The 22,974-nt window shown below is 44.5% G+C and overlaps 1 protein-coding gene across 1 annotated transcript; it reads right to left on the bottom strand.

Moving 5' to 3' along the window:
- Positions 1-1,466: 1,466 nt before the first annotated feature.
- Positions 1,467-6,674, bottom strand: smg8 (SMG8 nonsense mediated mRNA decay factor). Its single transcript, XM_068735037.1, has 5 exons — positions 5,985-6,674; positions 4,877-5,780; positions 4,594-4,739; positions 3,458-4,366; positions 1,467-3,379 (listed from the first exon to the last, which is right to left on the bottom strand). The coding sequence occupies exons 1-5, from the start codon at positions 6,597-6,599 to the stop codon at positions 3,167-3,169; spliced, it is 2,787 nt and encodes a 928-aa protein (XP_068591138.1). The 5' UTR covers positions 6,600-6,674; the 3' UTR covers positions 1,467-3,166.
- Positions 6,675-22,974: the final 16,300 nt, after the last annotated feature.

Raw genomic sequence — 22,974 nt, 5'->3', positions numbered from 1 at the left:
TGGTGTGAGCGCTGAAAGAAGTTTGACATAAAGCGTAAAATGAAGCAGGGATTCAGACCTCTTACGTTTCACCTTTAACACAGCAACTCACTCTCTCACTCTCACACACACACACACACACACACACACACACACACACACACACACACACACACACACACACACACACACACACACACACACACACACACACACACACACACACACACACACCAACTGCTTTCAACACTTCCAGCTCAAATCAACAGTTTAACTCCTGTTAATGCTCAACTAAAAGTACATCTTTAAAGCCTTTTAATTTTATCTGAATCTAACCTCTTCCAGGAAGTCTCTTCAACTGAAACTTCTGTCTCTTTTGATCGCTTTCACTTCATTTCTACGTTTTAGGGCCATTGTAGGAGTAAAAACAATTAAAGGTGAGGGTGTAACATTAAAAAACTGAATGTCCAAGATTAAAGTTGTAAATTATAGAGAAAATTGAGGCTGCTTGTCATGTATTGCGCCTGCAGTGGATGAACTCATCAAATTTTACTTAGCAATCAGATTTAGAAATAAGAGAATACTCGCAAAACAAAGAAATTCGACTAATCGTGTCGTAGATTTAATCGTCAGTTCTTCGCGTTGTTTCTTCACAAAGAAAGACACAAAAGCGCGACTTTAAATCTTGTGTTTACCAGAGATGTTGCTCACAAGTTTCTTGGAAATAAGTCGTTCGACTAATTGACTTAGACTGAGACAAAAACAATGGACAGCCTCCTATGGCTCAGTAATACGTTTTTTAGTTTTTGATCTACAATGGCCATAAAAACACCGTCGTACCTTTCAGTGCAGTAGAGTTCATGAATGGAAGTGTATGGTGTGCAAACAATGAGGCAGTGAACACGTTTTAACCATAACAATGTTCAGTAAACATTGAATGTTTCTTTAAATTTTGACCACTGGTTGTTTAACTTTATGACCTCGTATCAGTCGTCTTAGCTTTGTTATTAACCTCATTCTTATTACCCACATTCCTGAAGGCTCAGAGTATGTATGTGTGTGTGTGTGTGTGTGTGTGTGTGTGTGTGTGTGTGTGTGTGTGTGTGTGTGAGACGCATGTATGACATCCTTGTTCCTTTGACTTTACCTACATTTAACTACCAGTAAGAAGCCGGTTGTCGTCTGAGGCTTCAGTTTGTTTCATGCCTTAAAATGAATAAGAAAGATTTTTAAATAAAATCCTAAATTTACCTAAAAGTTACCGAACGTTTAAACTAATTGTAAACACAACATGTATGGAGGATTGAAACAGTCGAATAAAATGAGATCTCTTTAATGGTTTAAACTTTTAAAGTGTTGTTTTTCTCCACCTATTGATGACGACGAGGTTTAACCAAGATGAAGGAGTCCAACCTCATCTAGTGGACAAGATGTACACTGCACTATATGACGCTGATAACGTCAAACAACAGCATCGGACAAAGAACGACAAACACTTGTTTTTATTTACAGAAAAACATGAACATGTTCCTCTCCAGTCCCCAGTGTATCAGGTACGTCTGTCTAAGTAGTAATCCGTGTTGTAGTAGTAGTAGTAATAGTACACGCGTGTTGTTGTGATACCACAGTACACATGTGTTGTTGCGATACCACAGTACACGTGTGTTGTTGTGATACCACAGTACACGCGTGTTGCGATACCACAGTACACGCGTGTTGCGATACCACAGTACACGCGTGTTGCGATACCACAGTACACGCGTGTTGCGATACCATAGTACACGCGTGTTGTTGTGATACCACAGTACACGTGTGTTGTGATACCACAGTACACGCGTGTTGTTGTGATACCACAGTACACGCGTGTTGCGATACCACAGTACACGCGTGTTGTGATACCATAGTACACGCGTGTTGTTGTGATACCACAGTACACGTGTGTTGTGATACCACAGTACACACGTGTTGTTGTGATACCACAGTACACGCGTGTTGTGATACCACAGTACACGCGTGTTGTTGTGATACCACAGTACACGTGTGTTGTTGTGATACCACAGTACACGTGTGTTGTTGTGATACCACAGTACACGCGTGTTGCGATACCACAGTACACGTGTGTTGTTGTGATACCATAGTACACGCGTGTTGTTGTGATACCATAGTACACGCGTGTTGTTGTGATACCATAGTACACGTGTGTTGTTGTGATACCATAGTACACGCGTGTTGTTGTGATACCATAGTACACGCGTGTTGTTGTGATACCATAGTACACGCGTGTTGCGATACCACAGTACACGCGTGTTGTTGCGATACCACAGTACACGCGTGTTGCGATACCACAGTACACGTGTGTTGTTGTGATACCATAGTACACGCGTGTTGTTGTGATACCATAGTACACGCGTGTTGCGATACCATAGTACACGCGTGTTGCGATACCACAGTACACGCGTGTTGTTGCGATACCATAGTACACATGGTGCAGAATACAGGAAACACTTTACTGGATGTTCCCCTAAATCACATTTATGAAATTTTTATTATAACGCACTATAATGAAATGTAGTTGTACACGAGTGTATATTTATATAAATAAAAATGTTATTCATGTACAATATTTGACAGCAGTTATACCGTCTCCTCTGAAGATGTGTTTAGCTACATATACATTCATTATTTGTGTATTTACACCAGTCGACACGTGCTCACGGGAGAACATGAATATGTGTTTGTATCCGCTTACGACTACGTTATAGAGCGTTTATTAAATGTTTACGCATTGCTAGTAAATGATATTTAGGGGGATTTAAAGTAAAGTGGTACAGAATACAGATTAGTTACAGAATTAAGAGCTCTTCCACCTGTGTGAACCTAAAGAACCGCTGGCTTGGTGTCCGAGTGTGTCGGGAACACACAGCTTTAAACAAAACGTAAGCGCTTTAACGTGCGTTTCACACAAAATATAAAAAAAATAAACAAGAGTAACTTGAGCTAAAAATGTAAACTTTAAAGTTTGGATGGCACCGCAGACTTAGTTCTTCCTCTGGGGGGCACATTTAAAGGAAATCCAACCTGAGGGGGTCCGATGAGGTTTCGGGGGTTCACCGAGTGTCAAACAACAACCTCCTCGGCCCGCACCAGCAGCTGTAAATAAATAAGAAGTCCTTCGCGCCGTCAACGCTCACGGTGGCGCGGGGTTAGCGGTCGTGGCCTTCAGGATGGCTCGCAGCACCTTGTGGTTGTTGAGGGGCTGGTTCTCCTTGGGGGGGTGACAGGGGCCGCGATCCGTCGAGTAGGAATAAGGGAACCGCAGAACCCAAAAACCGTCCGGCGGCAACACCAAATCGGTCTGCTCCGGGTGGAACACTGGGCAGGGAGGAGGACCGGGCTGCACCTGGAAACACGGCAGAGCAAAGTTATGTCACTCATACCTCTAAACTTTAGTAGTTTAGTAGAAGTGAAGTGGACTCACCTGTGGGTTGAGTGTCACCTCCAGAGGGGCGTCAGGCACCACAACAAAAAGGCGAGTCAGCTGGGCGAAGTGAGACTTCAGTCCGCGGCCCTGCGATGGAGACGGGATGTACAGCGGCATGTCGGTGTTCAGCACCCGGGTGGCGGGGTCTTTGGCGCCCCCCGGCCCCAGAACCTTCACGATCTTATCCGGCCCGCAGCTGATGAAGCGCCTCCCCCGGACGTCCTCGTACTCGAACCCCACGAAGATCCGAGCCACGTCGTCCCTCCTGCGGCTCCGGCCGAGCCCGCCGGTGCTGCCCCGCTTGCCCACCAGGGTCTTGTTGGGGGCCGGCCACGAGGAGGTGCCTCCGTCCAGCGGCTCCGTCAGTCCCGTGTTGTCCTCCTCCGAGCGAGAGCGGATCACCAGGTCCCACGGCAACAGGAAGGAAGAGCCGGGTAGGAAGCCCGGCTGTTCCAGACCCGTGTGGCAGTTGTAGGACTTGGCCGCGCCCAGTTTGACCAGCGACCAGCTGGAGAACTTCGGGAGCAGACCTTTGGGGCAGCCAGAGTGCATCATACCCGGGAGGTACTCCACGGTGGAGGGCTGCCGGTCCACGAGGCTCGGCCTCTTCTGGACTTGTGTTTCGGCTCCTTCTCCGTCCCCGTAGGGCCCCAGGCTGTCGGTGGACTGGCCCAGGCTGAGAGCCAGGCTGAGGCTGGTGTCGGCGGGCGTGTGGCTCTGGGCGGCGCTCGGCTCCTTCAGCCGCTCCGCCTCGCCGGACGCTGACGCCGACTCTGACGCCGACGCCAACGCCTCGCTCGGGGGTCCCTGAGCTGGGTTGCAGGCCGGGGCCGGGTCGGGGGTGCTGGGCTGGAACACGGGGAACTCGATCCTCTCCAGCTTCCCGCAGCATTTCTCCTCCAGCAGCTGATCAGGAAGAACATCATCAGAGCACAATTAGACACAAGGAAAAATAATAAAAACTAAAATATAACATTTATTTTTACAACTTTTCTTAAGCTTTCATGAAACTCAGACTGCATTTAAAGCTGCTTTCATCAATATTTAACTACGATAAAGTATAACATGATCGTGATGAGCCTCTGCAGCTGGTCCTGGGTTCACAGAGACCTACAGCAGGTGTGAACCCTCACCTGGTAGAAGTCAAAATTAGCCGCCTGGACGTCAAACGGATCCTCGCGCGGAGCCTGTTTCCTGCCACAGTTACAGGAGCTGGTGGAGCGCCCCCTGCTGTTGTGGTTCAGGATGGGCGGGTTGCGATCCATGTCCGTCTTCTCTCCTGCACAGAAGTCAGATTTCACGCGTCTGTGTTAGTTCTTTTTAATCCTGACTCCCCTTTGAATACAAAAAAAAAAAAAAAACATACGTCTTCATACTTCTCAGAAAGTTATTATGAATCACATTATCTGGGCTCACCCGGCTGAGGCAGCAGGTGGAACTTGTGGACGCAGTGTTGGTCGGTCAGGCTGCGCTCCTCACACAGCTGGTGGCCGTTGCTCCAGAACTTGTAGCAGTCCTCGTGCAGCTGCAGAGCGTAGCGCTGGAAGGCCACGCCGCGGGCGTGCTGGCTGTACACCCGCAGGGCCTGCGCCAGCTGGTTCTTGTGCACCGTGGTGGTGTAGTTGTGGGGGAGGTTGGACTGGTAGGCGCTGTGAGCCAGCGGCAGAGCTTTCTGACACCTGTTCTCAGAGAACTTCGTGTCAGCGTCCAGAAAACCCTCCAACACCTTCAGCTGGCCTTGCACCTTGGAGGCCAGCTCCGCTATTTCTTCCTCGGCGTCGCCGACTAGGACTTGGTGGAGCTTCGAGGCCACCTGGACCCACTTGGAGTAGGTCGGCAGCTCAAAGTGCGACGGCTGCGGGTTGCGGCCGACGCTGTCGTCGAAGCCTTTCTTTGTCAGCACCAGCTCCACGTGCTGCCAGAGGAACTCCTTCAAGCTGCAGTCCACCAGCTGGCCGCCCATCAACACGGCGGCCGGGTCCCCGCCGCCGCCGGACGGCCGGGCCGACCGCCGAATCTGCTGGTAGCGCCGCGGCCCCGACACCGCCGGCGTGGAGTCCGGTTCGAGCAGGGCGCAGTTGGAGCGCAGCTGGCCGAGCAGGGAGCCCACGGGGTCCTCGTCCGCCGCCGGGATCACGTACACAAACGCCTGGTTGGCGGGGACGGTGAACAGGCAGTTGCTGCTCTGGTTGGTCAGGACTCGGCTTTTACGGAAGATGCGGTAAATCTGGTCCTCCAGCGCGTGCTGCAGCCGCCTCCTGGGAGAGTGCTTTTTGGGCTTGTCGGGGTTTCCTCCGGACTCTGAGCCGTTTGCAGAGACCTTTGGGACACGAAACCAAAAAATAAGGAGTGTCGGTTAAATTCCAATGAAACACAAAACGGTAACAGCTGCAGTAGTGACAGTGTTTACGGTGCTGAAACTCCACAAAAAGAAGGATGCACCTGTGAGTTTGAGGGTCCCTCAGTGTCTGACCTTTGACAGTTTATCTGCATGTCATTTAAACATTATAAAGAAACCACAGACCTTCAGAGAGCCGTTCATCTGGAACACGAAGAGCAGCCGCGGAGGACACGGCCGACAGTTCACCTTCCACTCTTTGGACACCGGGCAGTCTTTGATGGCGGCCCGGATCAGAGGCAGCACCTTCTGCCGCAGGGCGTCCAGCGCTCTGAAGAGCCGGTCGTGGGTCACGTCGAAGGTCTGGTTCGGGTGGACCAGCAAGAGCACGTGGCACACGGAGAACAGGTAGAGCAGGTGGAGGCAGTGCTGTCGGTCCAGACCCGTCCACACGTCGTGCGCGTCCGAGTGGGCCGTGCCGGCGCTCAGAGACTCGCAGGCCCGCAGCAGCTGCCGGCTGTCGCACACGGAGGAGAGCAGCAGGTACAGCACGCGACTCTCCTGGTGGTAGAAAGCCCGGATGTTGCCGTCCTCCGGTCCGTCGTCGAACAGCGAGAAGATGTGTTTGTCCGCCAGGTTGTTGACGATGGTCTCCTTCTGCGGTCCGGGCTGCATTGTGCTGCTTTTACCGAAAACACCGACGACACACAGGCCGTCGTCCCGGTACTGGGCGTCCTCCTGGAGGTCCGCCTGAAGCAGAGCCCCCATACTCACCGGGAAAGTCATGTTCGCTTCCTTCATGTTGGAAGATGGGGCGCGGGGTTGGGGGGGAATAAAAACAACGACGCACACATTTCCGGGTTTCGCAGACTAAAATGTCCGAGTAGATACAAAAACGTTTGTTCTTCTTCTTCTTCGTTTTAGAGGTTTATTGGCGGTTGGCAAACAATGAATTGGCGCATTACCGCCACCAACTGGTCTGGAGTGTGGATCAGGATGTCTACTTAAAGTTTAGATTAAAATAAAATTAAATAAAATAAAATAAAATTAAATTAAATTAAATTAAATTAAATTAATTTAATTTAATTAAATTAAGAAATACAAAACAAACCAAAAAACGGCAACATTTGTTTTAATGTTCCCCTGTTGTTGTTAATTATATTTAATTAAGTAAATGTAGCAGTGCAACAGGGTAGGAATAGTAAATAAGTCCAGCATTAAGTAAACGTTTTTATGTATCATTAAAATGTATTTGAAAATAACATTTTATAAGCTGGAACCACATTCATTTTTTTTTTTAAGCATTTTTATACCTTTATAAACTGTTTATTGAAAAGCAAAAATGCAGTCAAACAATTTTCTCTCAGACAATAAATTGACTAATTGTTCCAGTATTACTGCACAAACATCATTCTGCACAGTGACGGTCAAACAATAGGAAACACACAATCTTGAGTGGAGGGTGGACTTTAAATGTGTCAACGACTGAAATAGACATTTATGTCTTATAGGGGGAGGAAAAGGTTCTGACATCCAAATATTTTCCAGACATGTGTCACCAGACAAATGGGGAAAAATTTAAAATACAGCAGACCGACTTCCACTTCTGCGTTGATCTTATGCAACGTTTCAAACCATCATGCTCTTCATCAGTTATTCAAGACCTTCAATGCTGCAGCTAAAAGCCTTTGAGACAGGTCACATGATCAGTTACTATATATATATATATATATATATATATATATATATATATATATATATATATATATATATATATATCCCCACTGAAATGAAGCACACTCATTTGTTAAAATCCAGAATATGACTGGAAGACACATTGACTCCAGTATCAGGTAAAGTATTAAACTTCGTTTGAGGTATGCAAGAAGATCATTAAGCTATCTTGAAACATCCTGAATTAAAAGACATCTTTCATTTAAAATGATAGTCAAAACTAGAAGATATGTTGACTAGTCACAATTTAAATGGATATAACTACAATTCTATAATATAATATATATACAGTATATATATTGTAGAATTGTAGTTATTTATAGGCTACATTACTTGAGTAATGGTAATTAATGTACTGTTGCTTTTAATTTATATACATTTTAAATAAAGCTTTCATGTAATAAATTGTGGAACTATTTTTGTGAATGTGACATCTTACTCACATATATATATAAATATATATATATATATATATATATATATATATATATATATATATATATATATATTTAAAAAAATACAGTTTTTGTTTGACGTCATAAACCCTCCTTCGTGCCTCCAAAAAAAACCTCTCACACGTCAGGAGGGGGGAGCGTTAACGTGCGCGTTCACGACCTGCATGTATAGAACCTCCGCTTTCCCTCTGACGTCACCGCCGTCTGACGATCATCCGCCACGAAATCCCCGATAACGCGACGCGCGCTCCCGCCCCATGCCTCTGAATGGGGGGTCTCTCAGTCCAGCTCCTGACAGCGAGCCCATAGTCCAGCAGTGACAAACCGGAGACGCCGACGACGGTTCCGCGCATCCAAGACGCACCGCTGTCAGACGCAGACGCACCGCCGGTTATAGCCCCCAACGGCCACCTGCTCCACCGGTAACAGTCCACGTTCATTCAAGGTAGTGTGCTCGTGCACCCGACAGTCCCAACTAGTTCGGTCCAGAGTACCGACTCTCCTTAAGTGTACTGACGGGCGGAGCTGTCTCTGTCTGTCCAGGAATGAGAGATGATGGCCGGCTCTATAGCAGAGGAGAAAACCTTCCGACGGTTCCTGGAGCTCTTTCTCCGGGAGATGAGAATGCCTCTGCAGGAGAGCGACCCGCCGCCGATGCGCCCGTTGTCGGACCTGGTGACCGAGGACGAAGTGGAGGGGGAATGCCTCGACCTGTGTCTCCAGCACCTCTACAAATAGTTAAGTGTCCACTTTTCTTTCCTTTTTTTTTAATTTTTTTTTTTTGAATGCCATGTTGCATGCTGTTGTGTACCGTGTTGGTGTCATGTATAGCAAATAAAATGAAGTCACTGTGTAGCGGCTTACACGGTGCGTGTTTCGACCGGGTTCACATCAGATAATCCGGGTCTGTCTTCATGCCATGCTGGGTGTGTCCAACACTCAAGTTTAGACAAGTGTGTCTCTACTGGAACATGAGGACTTACAGATAAAACACAAGTTAAACCCCACCAGGCTTGTGTGGTGTTATTCTGTATTATAATCATTTAATAATAAATAAAATGTGCGTGTGCAGTGCCTCCTTTATTTAACGTGCGCCAGCGGTGTCGGTGCTGGAAGGTGCACAAAAAGGTGAACCCCTGTTTTTTTTTTTGCGTAACAGCACTACGTCACGATGGTGTAGGAAGCCATCGCCATCACCGCTGAGCGCGTCTTCATGCGGGCTAAAAATAACCACAACCGGGTTACACGTTATTAGCCTCAATCGTTATACACTCTTCAAATTCCCGAGACACAGAATGAACCGTCGCCGCATTCCAGCTCATGACATTTTTCTTTTTTCTTTTTTTTCTATTGCACATCAGTGTCTATAATGCATACAGACAAATAGCATTACAGACTATTAAGAAAAGGATGCTCTGAGTCAGAATCTAGTGTTTTAGACGTGATAACCTCACAGAGAGAGAGAGAGAGAGAGAGAGAGAGAGAGAGAGAGAGAGACAGAGAGAGAGACAGAGAGCTCTGCTGCCTGGCCTGGTTTATCAAAAAAAAAAATCTAAAATAGGTGCAGAAACTGTGCTGGTGAAGAACGAGGTGGAAGGACTCATCTAGGGCACCGGAGTGGCAACGGGGACATGCTGCTCGCATGTACGAATTCAAAATGACTTTTCGAAGGCCGGTTTTTGCCACGCAGAGCTCATGCGTGCGACTCCGAAAAGGTCAGGATGAGCTCCAGCAGGGATGGAGAGAGCGTATGTTGCTGTCAGGTGCTTTTTTTTTTCTCTATTCTTTTTTTTCTATTCTTTTTTTTTATTCTCCACTAAGAAGGTGGAGAGCGGACCTGTTATCAGTCGTTATCATTCACTGCGCATTCGTGTCGTCTTGGTCTCAGATTTGTCCAGGTTTGATTGGCTGGTGAAATATATATATATATATATATAAATATATATATATAAGGTCATTGAGCATTCAACATTCTCACACACAGCTTCCCCTCCCCCTCACCATGCTGTGCTGACAGCAAGCACGCATTCCTGTTTACCGATGGAAGACATTGTAAAATATATTTTTTTTAAGGTTTTGTATTGGAAACATGTTTGGCACATTCAATATAAAAGCCATATGATGTCTGAGAGGACTGCTCGATACGTCTATATTGTCGCAGAAAGTCGTCTTTTTGAAATAGACGTTATTTTAGTTTCGTACGTGAAGAAGAAAACGGTTCAACCAGACTGAAACAACTGAAAGAGCGACAGTTTCATAAGAATAGAAAACAAATGAACCAGTCGTCGGTAAAAGAAACTGGAAGATAAGCATCAAAATGTGTGCCGGTTTAAACAGGTTGCGTTTCTCAATAGTGACAACCTTTCACAGTCGCCATCTTGGAATATGAAAGAAAGTTACTATATTTAGAACACGAAGGAGTGACGTAGAGACGCCGTGTACGGCTCTGGTAGCGGCAGCGACCTGTCAATCACCGTGTAGCCCTGCCCCCTAAATCATCCCCTGCTTTATGGTCTGTTTGACTCTAAATGGAGCATAATGTACTAAATGAACATCATGCTGTGTTGAAGAAGACTGTAAACTAGAGATTGAGACCATAAACTCATGTTTACAATGTTTACTGAGGGAATAAATCAAGAGAGAAGTAGAGTCATTTTAGACTAGACTTCTATACGACCAGAGGAGTCGCCCCCTGATGGCCACTAGAGAGAATGCAGCTTTAAGGACACTTTCGCATCAGCTTCACTCGGCAGAAGTTGACTCGCCGTTGACTACTGCAAATGATTTTTCTGAAATACGGTTCTCAACCGAGAAGGGCGGGACTTACCCTCTCTACGGCGGCTCCTGATGAGGTCGATGTAGATGCTGCAACAGCATCAGTTACATCAGAACTGAAGAGTATTCCTACTTTGGAAAAGGAGCAAAGAACGACAGGGAAGGCTTCGGTGAACAGGTTCCAATGACGGCTTCTCAGGTGCTTCACCAGCCATAGTGCAGGTTGCCAGATAAAGCTGTCTCGGCAGAGGCATGATGGTATCAAACCTGGCAACCCACGGTGACCATAATGCTTCAGAAAGCTGAACACAGTCACCGCTGTTTGTTTTTGCCAAGAAATAGCTCTAAAACAGCTAAGTGGTAATACAAACTTGAGGTACTTGTACTTTACTTGGCCCCTGGGCCTTGAAGAGTATAAGTGGTTACAGATAATGGACGGAGGTACTTTACTTGAGTGTCTCCATTTTCTGGTCCTTCATAATTGGGGGATGTTGTAGTTTTTACTTTATTACATAAATCTGAAAGTTCAAATCAACGGTTACTCTGCAGATTAAGATTTTACATACAAAACAAATGATCAGTTTATAAAAATGTATCACGGATTAAGAAAATTACACTAAAACAATATAGATAACAATAATATAACATCTTGAAAGGATCTCTATCTCTCGATAGATTCAATGCTTTTGTACTTTTATTCAGTTCCTATGCAGGACCTTTACTCGTAATGGAGTATATTTTACACTGCGGCATTGTTACTTTTACTTAATTAAAGGATGAGAGTACTTCTTTTACAAAAAAAAAATTGTTTTACTAGTTTAAACAAATCTCTGGGCTCCCTGACAAGCACAGGCCTTTAGATGTCGAACAAAGCAGAAACATGTCACCGTTTAGTGGAGAACTAGAGTGGTGTAATACCAGCGTTGCTCCTGCTCCTCACCAGGTTGCCTCAGTCATTTAAAATGGAGTCGGTCCAATCTGGCTTCGTCAGACAGTCATTAGCCAAACTCACCGAAAATAACTGCAGCTCACCGCCGAAGTAAAACGTCCCCCTGTCTCCGTTTCCTGGCCAGGGAAGCATCTCGTACTGTACATTTGGCTTTGTTGGGAGTCGATGAATCGCTGTCTGGACGCCGTCCATGGAGCAGTTTATCTTAAGAGACCCTACCAGGAGCTGGACGACACAGCTGCTCACAAGGTCAAAATGGGCCCTCGAGTTTTGCTGCTTTATGTACACAGAAGTACACACAGAAGTACATCGTTTTGGGGATTTTGATACGGTGCTACAGGGATGATCCAAAAACCAGGAGGAGTCGCCTTCTAAATATTCCACACTGCCTTCCCCCACACCTGGAAAAACAACAAGACAATGTGTCACACGTTTACGTTGAAGTGACACATGGATTGTGACTCCTGCTGCTCTCAATCTTGTAGCGTGACGTTTTTACTGCAGAGTAATAAAAGCCTGCAGACCGAAACGGCAGACTTTTACACGGCAGATCGCCGTTTTGTTTCCAACCGACAATCAACTCTGGCTTTGACCACAGTTCACCCGCTCAGAGAGGGGCAGACGCACGACCCGCGATACGTGTGTTCGAAAGGATATCCAGTGCATCCAGGATGTCTAACTGATTCATCGGTGAAAACGTGTTTAAAAAGACAACGATAGCAGCTAAAGCTACAGATAAGCTACAGTGTAAAAGTGAACCACCTGGAGATCGAGACAGAAGACACTGAAATGTGTTCCTGTAAAGTCGGGTAGGTCTTTATTCACTGCTACAATCATTAAAAAGCTAAAGCAGCATGTGTTTACATTCGGCACACCTGCTGACACTGTTGAAGGATGCGCTAACGATAGCTAAAGATGTGCTAATGTTAGCATCAGAGGTTGTTTTTTTTTACATAGAAACAGAGACGGATAGTAGTCGGACTCTTGGTCGGAGCAGGACGATGCTACGATATGACTGGCTAGTCTGCAGGATTTAGCGAAGAGTCGATTGTTATAGAACCTTAATACAGTAGGTATTTAACCCGAAATATAATTCTCCCTCGTTAGAATTGATTTAGGTTTATTATGATGATATGGCAACGCAAAAGAGGTCGTTTTAAGGGTGCCTTGTGCGTTGGTATCGCTCCAAAATCCCAGTTATTGCAGGTTTAACTGACTAGATATTTCACGACGTTTGTCTAAGCAAACCTTTTAAGATCAGGAACCGGACACTGGACCTTTATGTGGAACGGACAAACGGTCAACATCTATTAGAGCACACGTGAAGAAGAAGAAGAAGAAGAAGAAGAAGAAGAAGAGTCAAACTCAGACTCGCTAAAAGGGAACTACAGATCAAGTGTCAACCTTCAGTCAAGAGCCGATGCCAGTTAAAGCTGCCGTACACGTCGAGGAGGTCTGATCCCTCCTCTTTACATTATATACCTCAGTTGTCAGGGAAACGTCCCAGGTGTCCTTGCACGGTAATAATGGTGTTTTTGTAGTCGGTCTGAATCCTGCGTTCTTGTGACAGTTTGATAGCAGGGCTTCAGACCACAGCAGAGCTAAAGAAAGCAGTACACCAGGTTCTTTGAAGTCAAAACACCAGAGATTCATATCTAACTGTTCCTTGTATGTCTCTGTTCGTCTTATTAAAATTGGGCAATGACATATTTACGTGCCAAATACTGGGCTATCGTTAGAAATGCAATACCCAAGCTTCACCACTGATCTTTTCTTGGACATCTTACTTAGAGAATTAAATAATAACCATGTTTTTCTACAAACCCTTGATTTTTTTTTTGTTGCCTTTATTAGAGAGACACAGTGAAGAAAGAAATATTCTAGGTTTATTAAGGCTGTTAGGCTGAAAACAGCTGCCTGCTGTAGTGCGCTAGCTAACTAGCCAGTTGTCCGCTAATTAGCTTAGCGGCTAGCTAATTCCACCGTGCTCAAACAACTACAACAGAAAAATACAGTTTTTACATTAATGCATGAGTGATAATAATCTTATGATAGAATATATAATATCAGAATGCCAGGAGACATTTACATTTCTCTGATTATACTTACGTACTTTTAATCAAGTAACATTTTCAATGCAGGACTTTTACTTGTAATGGAGTATTTTCAGTACTTTTACGTCAATAAAAGGATCTGAATATGTTCTTCTTGGTACTGAAAAAGTATTGAGGTTATCCCAAATAAAACACGGCGGTGAGAAAACACTGATGCTGGCAGATTTGAAAATAAAATGATGAGTTCATGACGTCAGATTAAGGAGGGTTTTTTTTTTTGTCGGCGTGGGGAGGGAAAACCTGCAGACACGTGGGCCTCAGACGATCACGGATGAGAACTTTTGCGGCGTCTTGAAGCAGATTGACGGTGTGAGTGTGTGTGAGTGTATGTTTGTGTGGTGGCCAGCATCCTACATGGCTGTCTACTGTAGCTGTTGAGAGTAATGATAGTTGGAGGCAGCAGCTCTGGTGATTCATCCCAACGTGTCATTAGTTTGTCTCTGGGTTGAACAGCTAATAATAGACTTCTGCAAGAAGAGAGATCCCCTCTGTGTCTGTGAGTGTGTGTGTGTGTGTGTGTGTGTGTTAATGGGGGGGCGGGTGAAGCTCTTGGTGTGCTGGTTTGGGGATGTGAACGTAGCTCATGCATGTGTGTGTGTGTGTGTGTGTGTGTGTGTGTGTGTGTGTGTGTGTGTGTGTGTTAAAATGACGGCAGTTAGGTTTTAATCCATTTTGCTCCAGGCAGCTGGGAGTCACATCTGAACAGAAGATGATGCAGTCGACTCCCTTTGAACACTGGGATTTTGAGTGTGTGTGTGTGTGTGTGTGTGTGAGTGTGTGTGTGTGTGTAGGGGTTTATTCCCAAGTATGATTAAAATCATGCTGCTGTGTGAACTAGAATTACCGCCTCCGCCATCCAGTCGTGTTGCAGTTTACGTCCGTGTCTGTCCAAAACGTCAGCGCTTCATCCTGTTAACATATTTGTGTGAAATATTGTGAAATTGTTGTGTGAAGAAGAGGGACCGCGATAATCCAACAAAGACTCAACCCGGCATCTTGTAGCAGTGCGACAGAGGTACATAAGAAATTTTAAGAAATTTGCTCGAGGCGTTACTAGAACCATATAGGGTTCTTCAGACTGTCCTCATAGAAGAACGCCTTTAGTAAAGGTTCCACCTGAAAACCCTTTTAGAGGGTTCTACCTGGGACCCAACATAAAGGTTTATACCTAGCACCATCTGGGAAAGGTTCTACCCAGAACCCCCTATGAGAGGTTCTATAGACAACCCTTGTATGGTGTATCGGTTCCACCCTGAACCCTCTATCCAGGACATTTCCACCTTCTAATCTAATGGTGTTAACAAGAACTCACCCAGGGGGTTCTACAGAAAATCCCTTCTCTAGTCCAAGGGTTTCATCTAGAACCCACCAAAGGGGTTCTACAGAGAACTCTTTTATATCAAAGGGTTTCATCTAGAACTCACCCAGGAGGTTCTATGGAGAACCCTTTTATATTCCGAAGTTTTTATCAAAAACCCCCAAGCGGTTCTATCTAGAATACTTTTACTATCCAAGGGTTTCATCTAGAACCCACCAAGGGGGTTCTACAGAGAACTCTTTAATATCCAAGGGTTTCATCTAGAACTTACCCAAGCGGTTCTATCTAGAATACTTTTACTATCCGAGGGTTTCATCTAGAATCCTAAAGGGGGCAACCCTTGAAGAACTCTGTCTTCCAAAAGGGAAGGAGGTCCTAAAAAGAGCCCTTGAAAACATTTCTTCAAAACACGGGTTCTTTAGAAGGAAATGGGTTCTTGGAAAGACCCTCATCTCTTCAGCAAGAACCCGTTTGGAACCCTTTATTCTAAGAGTGTAGCGAGTAATTCCTGCCGGGTTTAATTAGCTTCTTCACACTGAACTTTCACATCCTCTTCAAACAAAACACCCAATGAGGGAACCTCTTTTATGAGACTGATGTTACTCTGTTATGGAGACTTGTGCTGGACCAAGAGATTTAATGTTGGTTTCTTTTAAACAAACAGCTTTTTTTGATACGAGGGTGAAACCGGCTTCACATTCACATCATTTCAGATTTTCTTAACGCCTCGTAAAAGACCCCGGAGACGATAAGTACAGAAATCGTTCTTTTTTTAGCTGGCAGACCTATTGTGTGCTAAAAGACCTCGTTGGTTTTTATTGTTTAAGGCTGAATTTCTTCCTGTAACGAGTGATACTTTCACTCCACAATGGTTTAGGTTCTATTAAATGTGACGGAACGTGGGTTATTGTTCTCAGACCAGATGATTGCTGCAGCTTCTCTCCTGTTGGGCAGTTTTAAGTTGGTACCTGTTGGAGGTTCTGACTGCTGGTGGAACAGTGTTTCTATGAGTTTTGCGTCACGCATGAGGATGCGGCGCAATTCACGTCCTGCCATTGGTTTCACACTATTCTTACATCCAACAGTTGCTGTGCCAACAAACCTAGTAGTGAACAAGTAGAAACAATGGATGTACACAAAAGCATAATTTAAAATATTACAAAAATCGCAAGTGTTTTATGTAAAAGGAAAACACGATCAACAGGTTTGAAAGATTCGGCATTTCCTGCATCAATTTACATACAATGTAGATACAGTTACAGCCCCGGTATCGACCCTAAACGACTGATCATGTCGTTCTTTATTCCATTTATTCATGAGGAGGAGTCAGAGGGGGAGTTAAATGACAGAACACAGAACACACACACACACACACACACACACACACACACACACAGCTGATAGATAGTAATTGAGGGGAGAGCCTTCCTAGACCTCATTAAACAGAAACGTCTCCCGCAGCTGTAGACAACTAGGGGGTAGATCCGGCTTCCTCCAGCACACGACACACACACACACACACACACACACACACACACACACACACACACACACACACACACACACACACACACACACACACACAAAGAGTAAGTGGTGTTCAAGGAGCTGCAGGTGACAGATTTTAGGATGAAGACTGTAAACTGCAACATGGATTTGTTGTTTTCTTGTCTCACATTTTTTTCTTTGCCCTTATTTTAACAATCAATATGGTTGATATCAATAATCAAAATGACGTATCGACGGTTCTGCTCATAAAAAACACATTCTGCTGATTTAGACACTGAACTAAAATGGAAGACGACGTCAAAGCCGCGGTTGAACCTTTGTTAGTGTTTAACTTGGACTTTAGAGAACATTTAGCTGTTTGGTCGACACGTTTATCAAAAGAATATTAATCTTCATGTATTTTGATAATCAATTGTAAAATAGTAAAACCCTGACAGGGAACATTACATAATCCTTGTGTTGTAAACTGTATATTTTATGTTGTTTAAGTGAGAAATGGGCCTTTCCCAGTTACTTCAGTGTTATGTTTGTTACGGTAAATATGTCGTTTGCTTTTCCTGCCTTCAATACAACCGATATAGTGTAACGTTATAATATATACCCCAACCTCCCACGGTTACAATATGTTGTATTAAGATGGGCAACATTTCGTTGAAGCACTATTAGTCGTGTCCTCCAGTTCGAGGTCGAGGCGCCGGCTTTGTTTGGAACAAGCAAACCCCTCCAGGGCTTAATTAACGAGGACTTCCCTCAGGCCGTCCCGCAGAAAGTAGGATGCTGCACAGCTGAGAGGAAAAACAGCGCTTAACGTCCACCTGCCACACACACACACACACACACACACACACACACACACACACACACACACACACACACACACACACACACACACACACACTCTCATCACTCCTACACTCCAGGGGCTGCATTCACACGTAGCTGCTCTGGTGCATCTCGAAAAATAAGTGACCATTTCATCCGGAGTAACACGGAGCGATTTGTAGCGAGTAAAAGCAAGGGTTCAATTAACGAGCAATAAAATCCGCTTTTTGAGCGGCAAAACGGCATTAGACGAGACGACAAAGCGCTCTGCACAAAGCCGATGTCGATTAACGATGAAATGCGTGATAATTAATGAGAAATGGGGATGAGAGATTTATTTCTTAATATAGTGTGAGCGCTGTGTGCTGATTTTAATCCTCGCTGAAACACGCATGTACATGGTTTTTGTCCTCAAACATCATTTTTGTCATATTTGTCCTCCTCCATTATTTTAAGGTTACATCGAGGCCTGCAGCTTGTGTTTAAGAGGCATCTGCGTGTGTTCGCTTGTCTCCTGTAAATAACAACATGATTATTAATCTGGGGACGGTGTCGTCTCTAATGAACCGTTGGAGCTGGATAGCATTGCCTTAGTTACAGAGGAACTGTGTTTTTATCCCTCACAACCCACCGGAATACTCATCGTTTCCCACTTGTGCACTACGATTGTCTTTTATTTATGATTATGTGACGAAGAAATCACAAATCGTTTTTGAATAAGACTGCTGTAGTTGTACTTTTAGAAAGTTTCCTCAGCAGAGGAGAGAGAGCTAACCCAAACCCAAAGTGCATGATTATGTTTTTAATAGTTTCTCTGATCAACAGAATCATTATCACTGATTAAGGAGCCGCAGTCTAAAAGAGCATAACGTCTCCTGATACAACCGTTTGTATGATATCTAAAGTTACTCCTCATGTTTCGGGCGTTTTCCTTCTAAAGTCCAGCAACACGTGTCAACACATGTTTCATGAAACCACTTAGTTAGGTTCAGGCAACGCAACTGGATCGTGGTTTGTGTTAAAACAATTACGAAAGTGTCTTTTCCTATAAGTACACAAGTTTGGGCGACAAAACTACTTTAGGAAAAGATCGTGAAATACTTTTTAGTTAGGTTCAGGCAACAAAAATACTTTACAATGTTTACTGAGGCGATATGTCAAGAGAGAAGTAGAGTCATTTTCTCATAGACTTCAATACAAGCAGAGGAGTCGCCCCCTGGTGGACACTAGAGAGAATGCAGCTTTAAGGGACTTGTCACCTGGTTGCGGTTTGATCTCGTTGAGCTTCATATAACCGTTCCGGCTCAATCCAAAATGTAATTAATTGTCGTTGTTGACAGGTTTGGAAGTGACGAGGGTTCTCACCCTTTTCCGGAATCTGAGGGTTGCGATGGCGTTTTCCCCGAAGCTCAAGTCATTCTTTTTGGGACATTTCATGCCTTTATTAGAGAGTCGACGGCGGAAACGTGACAGGAAATGAGGGACAGAGGTCTCCGCCGTTGTGGAATGTAGTGGTTCATTAATAAAAAAAAAAAAAGAGGTCTATTAGATGTATTCATGGCGCACGCTCTCAAGTTTATCTGACAATATGTTCCACTTTTTCTGCTTTATTTAGAACATCAAAAGGTCACGGCCAGACCGGACCCAGCAGATGCTTCAATGTCACAGAGGGATGCACTGTGTGTGTGTGTGTGTGTGTGTGTGTGTGTGTGTGTGTGTGTGTGTGTGTGTGTGGACGGACCACGGCGACGACCCCGCGACACAGCCGAGCTCAAAACGAGCAAACGTTAGCGACGGTTTTCGTCACTTCGCGGCAGACAAATCGGCTCATCCGCTGAAGTCCCACATGGACCGTCTCAGAGTGAAGTGACCTCCTTTTTTTGAGCTGAACTAGTTTCAAAAGACAACGGATACACAGCTCTCGTAATTTGAAAACATGCGACACCGCTCTTGTAAAAGCTGCCTCTCCGCCACACACACACACACACACAAAAACAAGACACTACAGTGAGCAGACGAAAGCTTTAAATGAAAGTCGACATATGCGTTTCGACACAGAGAGTGCGTTTGCGTGGCATTTTTTTGAAAGTGCTAGTTTTTTGTTTTTTTTCACGCTACCATCTGTCCGTCCACTGTTTTAATCAGAGCAACATGAAGCCAGGAGAGTTGATCCCTCTGGAGATATACATCCTCCGAGGCTTTCTGGGAAGTAACTGTGTGGTTTTCTAGAGCAACTCTGACAATTGAGGCTGCTGGAGGCGAAGTCAGCCTCCTCTTGAAACAAGGTGGGTTGTTTTTTTTTTTTGTGACTTTGAGGCATCCTGTCGTAGAAGAACAATGGTGATGCGCACAAAGCAGTCAGTGCTGGAAGCATTGCGTCGCTGCTTCATCTTCAACATGTTTTTAAACCTCCATCTTTCCTCAGTCCAGTCATCCTTAAAAAAAAAAAAAACTTCCCCTCCTCTCCTGCCTCCTAGCTCTGGTCTGTCGCTATCCAAGCCTTTGAAATTAGTTGCGGGAGTAATCCCTTAATCAGAGAGTCTCGCTGGGATTACCACAGAAGCCTCAGCGACTGCCCTCCATCGCCACCGGCAACTGGTGAGCCTGCAGTATTTGATTCAGCCATGAAACAGTTAGACAGCAGCTGTGTTTCCATTTGATTTTCCCATTTTTGATTTAACATTTAAAGCATTAATTCATCGGCAAACAACTAGTTGCTGTGTAAACCCTTTGGTGTTACAACTTTGGCCGTCGCTAGCTCTGTTAGCATCGTTAGCTGAGAACCTCCGGCTCTCCTCAGCCATGTTAGCGTCTTAGCGCTGTAGGCTACGCATTGACCGTAAACCGCCAGTCAACGAAGTAAAAGAAGTAAAAGAAGAAAAAGAAGAAGAGGTTGTGAACCGTGAGCAAAACAAGTTGGCTTGGCTTTCTAACAGTCTACGAGAGAAAAATAAAGAGAGGTTTACAGAAATGTGTTTTAATTCGGGCAAGTTTTATTTGTTCATTCATGTCTATTTCGTGCTATCCACATAAGAAGACAAGCATTACCACGTCATGGAAATATGCCGACAGTAGAAACAATTGATCATTCAGTGTGAGTGAAATGTTAGCAACGTCAAAAAATGTATTCGGAAAAAAGGTGTTTCCATAATTCATTTAGCGGATCATCTTTTTGACAAAAAGCAAAAACCAAGTCAAGCGGAAGTTATATTTAATTTTGTCGTTTCCATTCATCTTTTCTAATGCGATAGTTCAAAATGTGTATAAAAATATATGAATGGCATTTTGTCCAAACGTCAGTTTTAGGCTCGATACATTTCTGTAAGTTACGCCAAAGCGTTCTGTTAGAATGCAACTTGTGTTATATTGAAATGTGGATAAATGTGGATAAAGTGCCTTAGCTAACTACTGAAGCTCGCTAACACATAGCTAACATTAGCATGCTAACAGCTCGCAGCTCTGGTGGACATACGGTGCTGAGATAATCCTTTGACAATGCTGAGATCTAACGTTTGTCAGCGTTTCTCACAGACTGTATATAAGAAGTGGACGTGGTCGTCGTGACGTCACTCATTGGTTTGTGGACTTATGTTTTAAAGCCTCGAGTTCGGCCATCTTGGATTATGGCCGTCGCCATCTTGGATTATGGCTGGAGCCATGCGGTTCTTTTCACGACAAATGAACACCGTGTAGCCCCGCCCTTAAGCATTTATGGTCTGTTTGACTCTAAATGGACCATAATGTACTAAATGAACATCATGCTGTGTTGAAGAAGACTGTAAACTAGAGATTGAGACCATAAACTCATGTTTACAATGTTTACTGAGGGAATAAATCAAGAGAGAAGTAGAGTCATTTTAGACTAGACTTCTATACATTCGCACTTCACTACTTCAGCATCGGCTTCACTCCGCAGAACAGGAGGTTGCCGCCAGATTGTTCTCCCCTCAGGTGGGCGTGGTCTCCACAGTGTGACGCATTGCCTCTCTGTCTCTCTATCCTCCTATAACTAGGGGAGTTAAAACTGTCCCAGCATGCACTGGGGACAGGCCAGAGACAGACTCACAGTCATGAGTCTCCTCCTGTTCACCAGAACCTTTAAAGAGGAAGAGGACGAGCACCCGGGAGCAAAGCATGCAAATACATGGAGAACATGCAAACTCCAAACAGGAAACTAGAGTCGTGAGCTACGAGCTGAGCTATAAAAAAATAGAGTTGATGAGAGGTATTTTATTTAAACCGTAGAAGGGAAAGAATCTGTGGATACATTTTGAGCAAAAGGTGTTTATTTCACAATTACCAATAAAGCACAAGTTATTGTCATTATATTGAATGCTATTTTTTTAAAAACTGGATAATTTAAACGGGGGGAAAGCTGCGTTGACTTTCACTTACAGTCCAGTTTTGCAGTCTGTTGTTGGTTGGTGGTTTATAACATCGGACTGTAACGGACGGAGGCTCACCGCTCTTTCAGCAGTGCCTCACATTGACGTCTCTAAAAACAGGCGCCTTAATTAATTTCAACTCTGGAGAGGCCCCATTTTTGGAAGTGCAATGACCCTGAAAAAGTGTGCAGTGTCCTCCTTTCCCTCCTCCAGCGTTACGGATCGACTTCCACTCTGCTGCTGCTGCTGCTGCTGCTCCAGAGTCTTTTTGTTCACGCAAGGTGCCCATAATTCAAATGATGAGTCACATGTTTGTGGAGCTGCATGCAAAGTAGTTCTAGTCCAGGATCCCTACCTGTCTGCCCTTGAAAAGACTGAATCTGAAAGCTGCTGAATAGGTGGAGAGAAGGGCAAGTTGAGCTTAATCCTTTTTATTTCTGTTCGTTCCAGTTATGACCGGCTTTCATCGTTCTATCTTTTATAGTGTTACCTATTTTTACCTAATTATTTTACAGATTTTCCAATAGGAAGCACTTTGTAAACGTGTATTTTAAATACACGTTACGGTGGTTACTTCTTTTTAGTAGCAGTGGAAAGACTAACGGAGACGGTTCTGATGAGTTTTATTCTGTTTCGTGTGTTTTTTACGACGATCAGGGAGGAAAAATGACTATATTTATTGTTTTGCACGTGAATAAATTATAATATAATGTCCAAATTAAATGTTTATTATACACACTTCAACATGCGTCACAGAGCAATGGGCTGGAAAAGGCTTTTTTTTTTTTATGTTTCCACGGCGGATGGGAGCTGGAGCCGATAAATACACCGTCGCTGCTGCAGAGATATTTTGACTGTAACCGTTCTCACTGAAGACAAAAGCCAGATGTTAGTGGGTGTCAGTGGGCTTCTTGTCTAGTGGGGAAGGAAGCAGGCTGCCGAATGTGTAGAAAGGTACAAAGTACCTTTGGACAGAGACGGACTCTAAGGTGACCTTTGGGAAGAATTTAGAGTTCGTTTTTGTCTCAGCGATTAAAAAGAACGATGACCTTCTTTTTTTTTTTATTGGATCAATCTTGTCGTGATGTGAATTTGTATCGTTATGACGTTCAAAC

The sequence above is a fragment of the Cebidichthys violaceus genome, unplaced genomic scaffold, assembly GCF_023349555.1.
Source record: "Cebidichthys violaceus isolate CVI_PGR_0920_01 unplaced genomic scaffold, fCebVio1.0.p SCAF_69, whole genome shotgun sequence".
Classification (NCBI taxonomy): domain Eukaryota; kingdom Metazoa; phylum Chordata; class Actinopteri; order Perciformes; family Stichaeidae; genus Cebidichthys; species Cebidichthys violaceus.
Note: the sequence above shows the minus strand (reverse complement) of the source record. Positions and strands in the feature narration are given on the sequence as shown.

Bases quoted from the DNA above. Each gene is read 5' to 3' on its own strand.
- smg8 (XM_068735037.1), bottom strand. From the start codon at position 6,599: ATGAAGGAAGCGAACATGACTTTCCCGGTGAGTATGGGGGCTCTGCTT. The intron at 4,740-4,876 runs GTGAGCCCAGAT...ACTTCTGTGCAG, and splicing joins CCACCTGCTGCCTCAGCCGG to GAGAGAAGACGGACATGGAT. The intron at 3,380-3,457 runs GTGAGTCCACTT...CCGTGTTTCCAG, and splicing joins AGGTGACACTCAACCCACAG to GTGCAGCCCGGTCCTCCTCC.